The sequence below is a fragment of the Corvus kubaryi genome, unplaced genomic scaffold, assembly GCF_017639235.1.
Source record: "Corvus kubaryi isolate FWS band 111438036 unplaced genomic scaffold, C.kubaryi_AGA036_p1.0 37232, whole genome shotgun sequence".
In the NCBI taxonomy this organism is placed as follows: Eukaryota; Metazoa; Chordata; class Aves; order Passeriformes; family Corvidae; genus Corvus; species Corvus kubaryi.
In genome coordinates, this window is record NW_024581066.1 from 5,059,266 (window position 1) to 5,070,856 (window position 11,591).

The 11,591-nt window shown below is 43.5% G+C and overlaps 1 protein-coding gene across 1 annotated transcript; it reads left to right on the forward strand.

The window, feature by feature from the left end:
- The first annotated feature begins 760 nt into the window (after nucleotides 1-760).
- Nucleotides 761-11,354, forward strand: SCCPDH (saccharopine dehydrogenase (putative)). The gene is made up of 12 exons (XM_042023038.1): nucleotides 761-1,049; nucleotides 1,225-1,337; nucleotides 2,174-2,254; nucleotides 2,715-2,844; nucleotides 4,369-4,418; nucleotides 5,872-6,002; nucleotides 6,584-6,701; nucleotides 7,642-7,761; nucleotides 7,877-7,933; nucleotides 8,892-9,003; nucleotides 9,844-9,925; nucleotides 10,360-11,354. Exons 1-12 carry the CDS (start codon nucleotides 830-832, stop codon nucleotides 10,463-10,465), a joined length of 1,320 nt encoding a protein of 439 aa, XP_041878972.1. The 5' UTR covers nucleotides 761-829; the 3' UTR covers nucleotides 10,466-11,354.
- The last annotated feature ends 237 nt before the right edge of the window (nucleotides 11,355-11,591 follow it).

An 11,591-nucleotide genomic window follows, 5' to 3' on the forward strand; every position in this document is an offset into this window, starting at 1 on the left:
CCTGTGCTGAAATGCCTACAAAAGCAGCTTGTAGCAAAGAGCCATGCTCATCATGAGAGAGGATGTCTGCTGTGGGACCAAACAATGATGACCCAGAGGTGGACCAACAAGTTGATCAGAGGGATGGAGCACCTCTCCTATGAGGAAAGGCTGAGAGGATTGGGACTGTTTAGCCTGAAAAAGAGACAACTTCAGCATGACCTAATTGCAGCCTTCCAGTATCTGAAGGGAATTTACAGGAAAGATGGGGCAAGACTATTTACAAGAGCATGTAGTGACAGGAAAAGAGGGAATTGGTGCAAATGGAAAGAAAGTAGGTTTAGATTAGATATTAGAGAAAACCCCTTTACTGTAAAAGAGGTGAGGCTCTGGAAGAGGTTGCTCAGAGGGGTTGTAGATGCCACATCCCTGACGGGGTTCAAGCCCAGGTTGGATGAGGCTTTGAGCAACCTGATCAAGTAGAAAGTGCCGTGGCAGGGGGCTTGAAATGAGATGATCTTTAACCCAAATCCTTCCAACCCAAACCATTCTATGATTCTACGGTGGCCTCTCGCTGTAAACGTCCCTTACGCCGCTGGGCTCCAAGCCCCCTCGGCCGTACTTCTACTTCCTCACGGTGCGACAAACCCCCGCGAAGCAGCACCTCTCCCCGTCCCCAGCTGTCGCAAGGCGAGCAAAGGCCACCCCCGCCCCTCACGGGCCGGGCGGGCACCGGCGCAGCCCGGGCGGAGCGGGAGGCGGGGCCGTGCCCACGGGGTCGGCGGGGCGGGCCGGGCCCAAGATCCCGGCGGTGCCCGGTGCTGCCGTCAGTGCGATTGGTGCTCTCGCCATGGCGGCTGGTAACGGCAGCAAGACGGCCGGGCGGCTCTACGACATTGTGGTGTTCGGCGCCTCGGGCTTCACCGGCCAGTTCGTGGTGGAGGAGGTGGCGCGGGCGGCGGCGGCCGCCGGCGAGGGGCAGCTGTGCGGCGGCCGCCTGCGCTGGGCCGTGGCCGGGCGGCGCCGCGAGAAACTGCGGGCGGTGCTGGAGCGGGCGGCCGAGCGGCTGGGTACGGGCCACGGCCGGGGCGGGGGGCGCGGCGCCGCGGCCTGGGGAGGCCCAGCGGGTCAGGTGTGCGGGGAAGGGCTGAGGGGCGAAGCGGGGCGGGCTCCGGCGCTGCGCCGGGGAGGAGGGGGCTCGTCCTGGGCAGGGCGATGTCGGTGACGGCGGTCTCCGCTGCGCAGGGAAGGCGGCGTTCGGGGAGGAGGTCGGCGTGCTGCTCTGCGATGTGGGCGACGCGGGCTCGCTGGCCACCATGGCGAGGCAGACCCGGCTGGTGCTCAGCTGCGTGGGCCCGGTGAGTGCGGGGATGCGGGCAGGGCGGTGCCCCGCGGCCTCCTCCCCCGGGGCCGCGCCTCGGCTGCGGGCGGCCGGGCTGCCTGCGCCTCACCGGGGCACGGAGAGCCGCCGCGGCCGCACAGGGACGACACAGCTCTTGGAACTCGACCCCGGAGTTCCAGGTACAGCCATGTAGTGCAGTGGCCGAAGGGTTTCCCACCGCCGTCGCAGGCGGTGCGGTTCACGGACAGGTCTCCGCACTGAAATACATCGGGATTTGTTTTCAGTCTTTCACAGGCAGCCTAAGATACTGATGGTAAAGTTTGGCCCAGCGTTTTGGGTTGGTCCAAAACGTCAGTGGTGCTAGGGTTAAATAAGGAACTGGAAGAGGGGCCCACAGGTTTGCTGCCATAAGCACTTGGCCCTTTTAAAACTTACAGCGGCAGTATTTCCACTGCATTCAGAGAGCATCAAAGTGTGCGAGGTGATAGTTGGGTCATGATCATGTCTTTGAATTAAGAGTGTTTAAGTAGAGAATATGCTGATAATAAGAGTGCAGAAAGTGTAAAGTGAAATTAGTGGCAGTATTCAAATGGTCTTGGTGATCTGATCTATTAGAGGAATCAGATGCAGCAGTCTGCAGCAAACTCCGTTATCAGCAATGAAGTTTGTTATGCTTTCTTCTCCCCACACTCCCAAGAAATAGAAATGCTATTGCATTTTAGACCCACTTAGAAAAATCAATAGCCACCAAGTTCCTTTTCATTGTAGGGATGTACTTTAGGTAAAGCACATTGGGTGAGTTGTGGTGTGCGGGTTTTCTTCTGTTACATCTGGTGTTCTTTCCTTCTATAGTATAGATTCTTGGGAGAACCTGTGGTACAAGCTTGTGTTGAAAATGGTGCAAGCTGCATTGACATTAGTGGAGAACCCCAGGTATGTGATGGTAAAAAACTGCTACCTTATATCAAGGCTATGCAAAAGGAGTGTTTGTTCAGTGTGTTTCATGTTTCTGCTAATGTTTCTTAACATGAAGACAAATTCTGCCTCCTGATCTGTAATTTTAAGGTGCAATAATTATTTTAAAGTACACTATACTTACTTTTCTTGCTTTTATGACAAGAGCCTCTTCGGTTCTCCCTGGAAGTCCCAAATTGCTGAATTCTGCTTCAAGCCTCTGTTGTGATTCTGCATAGGGATTTTGTACATTTCTTTTGACTGCTGTGAAACTTTAGTACTATAGACCAGAAATTACATATAGATATATAAAAAGGTACTTGTACGTGGTTTGAAGCATGGAGGGTGCTATGACGTGACTGTGAAGTGCTGATGGCTAATACTGGGTATGGCTAAGAATGAATTTCAGCTTAAAATACTTGTTCTGACTGTGTTTCAGTTTCTGGAAGGAATGTACCTGAAATACAATGAAAAAGCTGCGGAAAAGGGAGTGTATGTTGTTGGAAGCTGCGGCTTTGACTCCATACCAGCGGATATGGGAGTAATATACACCAGAGACAAGTTGAAAGGTGACTAGAATAAGTGTATTTTTATGGTGAAAAAGAAATGCAGATTATGCTGTTATCTGGTTTCCTAAAGCAGCCGTGCTCCCGTGGAAACTCCTTCAGCGTCTCTTTTGGCCTGCCTTTACCAGGTGACCAGATGCGGTTATGGTTAGCTCAGTTGTTCAGAGCATGGTGCTAATAACACTGAGGTTGTGGGTTTGATCCCCATGTGGGCCACTCACTTAAGGGTTGGACTTGATGATGCTCGTGGGTCCCTTCCAACTCGGAATATTCTGTGAATCTGAGAGGACAGAATGTTCAGCTGCGAGGCGCACGCAGGCTGCTCAGCCAGTGTGTGGGTGTCCCTAGGCAGCCTCAGCACACTGCCTCTTGTACAGTGAGAATGTTGTAGGGAAGAGACTATGGGAAAGGGTCCACAGATTGGTGGGTAATCAGGTTTCCCGAGTTTTATTTTCAACTGCAAGCTCCGAGAAGCTGTTGTGTGAGTGTAAGTAGCAGGACAGTGCCATACAGTGCCTTTTACTTTAATAGCAGCTAGAGGGTAACTGAAAGATGAGAAATATATTTGAGAAAAAATCTGAGAGGATTTAATTCTATGTAAATAGTACTTGATCCTGATCTCAAATAAGAGTACTCTGTTCATCGTGTCTGACTTTCAGTTGGGAGGGCCCATAAAGAGTATCCAAATGTTTTGCTTTTATGGACTATTAAAAAGGCTGCTAAATGGGATTGGTTTAAATTGGAGTGAGCATTCAGTTGAAAAAACCTCAATTCAGATCTGACTGGAGGGAGAAACAGGGCATGGAAATGAGTATCTGGATGTTCGTGAGGTTGTAATTTGATGTTTGATACCTGTTTTGAATAAAGATGTCTTTTATCTCTTCCTGTTTTGACTTTATGGCATTACCACCTGTCTATCCAGTTGCTTGCTGTACCAAAACTTACCCATACACAGTTTTCCAATCTCAGAAGGAACTAAGCAAAGCAAAACAAACCAGAATTTGGAGGTGTTGTGTTGTTCTGCTGTTCATCAAACTAAGCATTCTTTGCAAAACACAAGCTGTGATAAAACTAAATGTTTTGGGATATTTTGTATGTTTTGGCTTTTTGGGGGAATTTTTGTGTTGATTTGTTTTGGTGGTGGGTTTTTTGTAGTTTAGGCGTACCAAAATTTTAAGTCCATATTTGCTTTCAGAGCCTACATCATCCTTTATTTTGAAACTTGGATGAAAACTAAATGTAGCTCTTAATATAACTTCCCTTTTTTCAATGATTTTTTTATATTATCTCATTAATTAGATAAAACAAAAAATTAATGAATAGAGGTAATACTAGTGACCTGTAATACTTGCTAACTCAAATAGCTGTGCATCTTAATGTTATATTATTTTGTTTTGAGATAAAGACGTAACTCTGCTTTTTCAGCTGATAGTGTCAGTGGCCTGCTGTTTGAGTCTACTGGAGCATTCTCTGGCTTTGCAGACTAATGACTGCATGTGCCAAGTAATGTTTTCTCCTTTCTTACAGGTACCTTAACTGCTGTTGAGAGTTTCCTGTCGGTGAAGTCTGGGCCTGAGGTTAGTTGGTTTCTACCTTCTTAAACTCTTACGATAACATCACCATAGCCCATCAGAATAACTGTTGCTACATTAAGTCAGACCAAGGAGCAAGCTGGCAGTTCTTTGACGATGTCTAAGAACTTTATTCTTTAAGAGCTACTAAAAGTACCCCAAGCAAACACCCTTTTGTATGGTCTGTTTGCAGAGCTGTCTACCTACACCTTGCTCAGGTAAGCTGTTTCAAGAATTATTTTGCAGAGATGTGGGAAGGATTCTTACACAAATGAAACTGTAACAGGTCCATAGTGTGTTGCCAATAAGCTTAGTGTTTGGCTGTTTGGGTTTTTTGTTTGTTGGTGGGGGGAAGAGTTGTTTCAATGTACTTTAATGCATGTAATCATAATACCTGTAGGTAGGAGTTGTAATAATGTGTAATATATGTAATAATTCTAATGTCATTGTTAAAACAATGCAGCAACAATCCAAGCCAGTCTTGATCCCCAACAACCAAACGCTGCTGGCCCTGGCATGAGCACACATCTTGCCTTACAAACCATCTTTGTTCTTACAAACATCTGGAGGAGTGGAGGAAGCCCATGGAATGGGATAATAATATCTGTCCATTAAGGAAGGGGACATAGTAGTTAATGGGAATGTATAAATCTGTATGTTGGGTATGAAGATGTTTAAATAAACAGCATAAGTTCAAAGTGTTGGTAAGAAGGGATTTCAGTAATGCCAGTTAACTACCCTGAGATGGTTAGAAGAGATACAGATATGTATTAAATTCTGTGGGCCCTGAGTATGTTGCAGATCACATGGAATGAGGCATGGAGATTGCATTGGGTCTGGCTGAGCTGGAGTTAATTCCCCACAGCAGCCCTCTCAGTGCTGTGCTTTGTGAGGCCGCTACAGAGGTGTCAGTAACACACCCATGTTCTGGCTACTGCTGAGCAGTGCTGGCACAGCACTAAGGCTGTCTCTGCAACATTGCCCCTTCGCCTGTAGGCTGGGGTGGGCAAGGTCCTGGCAGGGAACATAGCCAGGACAGCTGCCCCAAACTGATATCAAAGGGATATTCCATAAACTCTGTGAGTTCTGCTCAGCAATAAAGACTAAGGGAAAGAAGGAAAAAGGGTGGAGGTAGGAGAGTGGGGAGGCATTAGTTACTATGACACCTTTGTTTCCATGTGCAGCTGTTGCTTTATTAAATTGCCTTTTTCTTGACACATGAGGGATTTTTGTATCTTATTTTCTCCTCTCCCTATCTTAGCTAGGAGGAGAGTGATAAGAGTGTCTTGGCAAGCACGTGGCATCCAGCCAAAGTCAATCCACACCATTTCAGTATACTGTCACCATAACACTTATATGTAATAATTGTAATACATGTAGTGATTCTAATGTCATTATTAAAACAATATATGAAACCTTTAAATACTGAACTAATCACTGTTTCATGGTGTGTCACAAGGGTGTTTGTGTACACGATGGGACCTGGAAGTCAGCTGTCTATGGCCTTGCAGATGAAGGCAACCTGAAGAAGCTTCGAAAAAAGATAGGATATGCCCCTGTTCCAGTAGTTGGTGCAAAGCTTAAGAAAAGGTATAAGAAGCATAAGATGCAAAATATGCAGTCTCCTAATAGTTTCAGTATTTATGATACAGATTGCTAACACAGCATTAAATACTAAAAAGATGCATCTAGGCCTTTAGTAGAGTATGAACACATAGATGCTCATCTAGTAGAATTGAAGATAAGTTCAGTTTTACTGATTTTTTTTTTTTTTTTTTTTAATATCTTACTGAAAAGAGAACATGTCCCCGCATTTACTGGGTTTCAAAGTTAACATGTTCTAAAGGACTTTTAGTGATATGGCAAACTTTTGCTTTCAGAAGTGATTAGTAGAATGGAAGTAAAAAAATGAAAAGACTGTTACATTGATTATCAAATTCAACTTTGATATAGTGCATATAATAAAGTATATATAGTGATACATATATGTAGTGAATTTTGAGTGAGGCAGGGAGGTATTTGGAATTGCTTGCTTTCAGTGAAAAGTGATTATGTCATAAAAATGCTTGAGAGAAAAGTGGTAATGGTAAGGCCATTATGGTCAGTTTCTTTCAGTTTGTGTGAAGACTGGAACTTCTTTTTTTCTGACTTAATTTTTGTTTCATTTGCAGAGGGTTTTTGTTTTACAATCAGGAATTCAAGGAGTACTGCATTCCATTCATGGGATCTGATGGTTCTGTTGTGAAAAGGACTCAGCGTTATTTGCACACCGAGTTGCAGGAAACACCTGTATGTTACTGTTGTTTGTACACTGTGTCTTCTGGGTGCACTGGCCTGTTTCATGCTACTTGAGACTGTGGCTGATGAGCCTGCCTTTGGCTGTTAGCATGATAGTTATGAGAGTGTCTTGTAGGGTTCTCCTGCTGCCTGATTTCTGGGTATGTATTTGTAGAGAATGGAAATCGTGAGTCACAGAAATATTTGAAAGGTAGCCTTCATGATAAATATATGAAATTCTGTTTCTGTGCAGAGACTTTTCTTACTGTGTCAACAGAGGTTCTAAAAGGATCATAATTGTTGTTGTGTAGCTATAGCCAGCTCAGTATAGTGTAGTAAATAGTCTGATAAAGAATTCATATGCTGCTCATTTTTATCTTTAGATTTCTTTGATGCTTGGGTCTCCAGCGTGCAGAGTAAAGGCAGTGTGACGTAATGGTGGAAAGGATGCTTAATTTTTGTTTTCCGTGGTTTCCTGAGAGGAGACGAGCACCAACAATCTGTGTAACTGCTGTACAGGGTCACAGGCATCAGTTAAGAGATGAGGGTGAGATGGTGCTTTAAGAATATACTTGGAAGCTACAAATGAGAAAGGCTTGCCACTGCTATTTCAGTTTCTCTTAAAGAAAAGCACAAAGAGGAGAAAATGAAGATCTAGGAAAAAAGGCTGAAATTGGTTAGCAAAACACATCTGTAAGGTTTTCTGTTCTTGTTTACCACGTTTGCTCCCTCATCACTCTGTAATTACATTGTCTTCCCAGAATGAATGATAAAGTGAAGCATTCTTCAAACAGTTCCTTAGAACTAAGATAATTGTTTAAGGCCCTATTTAAACTGATATCTGCTGTATGAAACAACTGCATCTTAATTTGGGGGTAGATTGATTTATAAAAATTAATTGATGGGAAAGATTGATGTAAATCTTATCACTGAAAATATATTCTTGCTTCAGGTCCAGTATGGTGGTTACGTGAATGTAGGTGGTCTTGGCTCTGTTATCAAGCTGATGTTTGCGGGCATGTTATTTCTTCTTCTGGTGAAGTTTAACTTTGGAAGAAAACTTCTGACAAAAGTAAGTTTTCAAAACACAGAATAATTTAGTGTTTGGAGATACCTTTTTCCCCTCTAATTTACTGTTGGTCTTTTTTTTGTCGTCTTCCTTTTTTTCCTCTCCTCTATTCATGTAGTACCCGGAATTTTTCTCTGCTGGACGCTTCACAAAGGAAGGGCCAACCCAGAAACAGGTAACTGACAGTTCTATGCCACAGTTATTGAATACATTGTTGTGGTAATGGTGGAATAGTAATTTAGAGTCAACTACTTAGCCTCAAAGAAATAATTTCTAAACGAATCACAGAATATTCTGGGTTGGAAGGAACCCACTAGGATCATCAAAGTCCAGCTTCTGGCCCTGCACAGCACCATCCTCAAGAGTCACACCATGTACCTGAGAGCATTGTCCAAGCACTTCCGGTATTCTGTCAGGCTGGTGCTGTGACCACTTCCCTGGGGAGCCTGTTCCAGTGCCCAGCCATCTTCTGGGTGAAGAACCTTTTCCTGATATCCACCCTAAACCTCCCCTGGCACAACCTCAGGCCATTTTCTCTGGCCCTGTCACTGGTAAGCAGAGAGCAGAGATCAGTGCCTGCCCCTCTTCTTCCCCTCAGGAGGAAGTTGTGACTGCAATGAGGTCTGCCCTCGGTCTCTCCTCCAGGCTGAACAGACCAAGTGCCCTCAGCCACTCCTCACACAACTACCCCCCTAGGCCCAAATTCACATTGCGTGTGCCTGTTCAGATAGTTATTGGATATTTAAATAATCGTGCCTTTTGCTCTTAGACATCAAAGTATGCGTAACTCCTATGAGAAATAAATGGGTAATGTTGCTGGGCCTGATGTATTTCTGTGGATGGCTCAGAGCACTCTTATCAAAGGTGATGACCAAGGGAGACTGATTAGAAAAAAGTCAGGACTGAAAGCACTGAGAGAACAAACAGACTTTAGTACAAGGACAATTCCAACAAAGTGGAAGGAATTAAAAATTTAGATTATACCTTTGAAGCAGTAATCCAAAATAACTCTTCTCATGTTTAAATGGATTATAGTATTTGGCAGGATTCTATATATAGAATTGGGATACTTTTGCTTTCCTGGTAGCAATCAGTTTCTGTTTTGGTGACCATGCTTGTCTTGTCTGCTACAGATGGATGGAACCTCTTTTACAATGACTTTTTTTGGTGAGGGTTACAGTGAGGGACAGGATCCCCAGAATGGCAAACCAAATGTGAAGATCTGCACTGAAGTGAAAGGACCAGGTACGTGTTAGTAGCAGTTGACTGCTTTTGCCTAGCATTCCCTGCTCTAAAATAGGTTTATGATTGTATTGCTGTCCCTTTTCACCCTTGAGAAGCACTTGCAACATGAACAGTCAACAGCCTTTACAGTGTATTAACTTGGATACTAGAATTCATTTGATACCTGGTTTTTGAAATAGCCAGTTCATTTGCATTCTTGTCATTTTCTTTCCTCTGACTTTCCCTGTTCTAATTTTCATTTTTGCAGAGCAGACCTACTGAAGGAAGGGGGCTTCAAAGGATAGTTTTTAGTTGTTATAGCCTGGACTTAATACTTTGTTTATTCCCAGTTCCCTGAGAGCGAATTTAAACAGGTCTGGTGTGGTATAATTTCTACCTATCACATACTTCTGATCAGGTCGTTCCTTGAGAGGAGATGATACCTGAAGTTTGGAGGGAGCAAGAATGTACATTCAGGAAGGAGTTACTATAGTATAGCTTCTTTAAATAACTAGAGATGTGGCATAATGCAAGTGTCTCACAGCAAAACTCTGAATTTAGGCACAGGATGGGAAAAGCTCTTGCTGTGTCAGAGAGCCTTCTGTCACCATGATGTGGTCACAGTTATGTGGTTAGAGGTGGTTATGTGAAGCAGTTACTTGTCTGGATTAGATCTAAAGGACTTCACCAGCTACCTGGTCTGATTACTAGGTGTAAGAAAAGCTGTTCTTACATGGAGAAGGCTATTTCATTGCCAAAGACACTATTCTTCAGAATGCTGTAGGGGAGAGCAAGATTACATTCTACATTTCACCACACTGTACTTCATTGGGGGGGTTTTGTTTTGTTTTGTTTTGTCAGAGCCTGGATACATTGCTACACCAATTGCAATGGTTCAAGCAGCTGTATCTCTTCTGGAAGATGCAGCTTCTCTGCCTAAACGGTAAGTACCTTTCCACGCTGAGCAGCTTGCTCTCCCTTAAAGCTACTGTGTGCAAATGTTGCTCTTTGAAAATCCATTTAACAGCCCTGTGGATTTGTGTTACCTCACCCAACTGGCTCTGCAAGGGAGGTGCTTCACCATGAGCTGATTTAAAGCCACTTGCTCTTCACCAGAAAGGATGTACTCACAGGCTTTTAGTCAGGCTTTTGCATCAATGTCTTTATCGTCAGTTAATGGAATGGTTTCTGTAGAGTTTGCTGGATGCGGAAATGAACCTATGATTATAACCACCCTGCCAAATTAATCACCCGCTCTTTTCTGGGACAAAGTGGCTTTTTCTTTCTTAGTCAGGGAAGCACATCTTTAACTTCACAGAAAGGTGTCCCTCACTCACTGTGCCACTAATGTTTTTCCTTTTTGATTTTCACGAACAGGGGTGGCGTATATTCTCCAGGAGCTGCCTTCTCCAAAACAAAACTGATTGATCGCCTCAACAAACGTGGTGTTGAGTTCTCTGTTATTAGCAAGCCTGAAGTCTGAAGTCAAAACATAACTGTATGAACTAATACCTTTCCTGGGTCTAACTCTAATAAAACTCATTTGGCTGCAAAAGCCTAATCATAAAACAGTTTCACTGTGCTATTGTTTGCAGCAGAAACAGAAGAAAATTTGAGTTAAAAGCTATAATAGTATTTGCTATAGTGAGCAACCCCCTAAAGGGTGGGTATTGAGTGTTAATTCATAGACATATTAAATTGGTAACTTCTTGGGTACTAATTCTGGAATTTTAATCTCATTCATCTAAGTTCAAGTTCCTGCTTCATGGACTCACTATAGTATCTGCTTCACAAGTAACCATAGCTGCCTTGCTTTGCCCCATTCTGCAACTCTGTGAAGCAGGCAGCCTGGGAACACAAGTGCCTTAGCAGATGAAACGACTAGTTATTCCTCACGTGGTTGGCATGTGTCTTTATTAACATCTTCAATGAATCTTTCCTTTATTTAATAACTGTTCTTAGTGCAGATCTATGTGTCGTTTCTGTAGTTAGGTAAGTAGTAGTTATCTGTATTGTGTTTTGCTTCTGTAAAGAAGGAGGCTTGTTCTGCTGATTGTTTTTGGAATATGACCTGAAGTAATCCGGGTTCTGGCTGCACTGTTTCACACTACTTGACACTGTGGTTGATGAGCCTGCTTTTTGCTGTTAGCATTAAGAATTATGAGAGTGTCTTGTCCTGTTGTCTGATTTCTGGGTTTGTATTTGTGGGCAATGGAAGCCTTGAGTTACAGGAATATTTGAAAGGTAGCCTTCATGATTTTCAGGAGTGTGAATACATTAAATTCTGTTTCTGTGCTTTTTTTTTTTTGTTGTATCAGTAGAACTTGTAAAAACTCTGAAAATTACTAATATATATAAAGGTCATAAAAGTCTCCCTCAGTTGCATCACATTCACCTTTTGTATTAGGAGGGAAGTCATAGACAACTTGATGTTTTACAGTGTCATAGCTGTATTGAAAATTGCTTTATGGATGTAGTTCACTATATGGTGGTGTTTTAGGTGCTGCTTCTTAAGTTTATGCTGTCACTGCACTGTCTTCTGTAACCTAAAGTTAAAAGACGTCTGTTATTACTTTATTCATTACCAAACAGACTAATTTCACACTGAG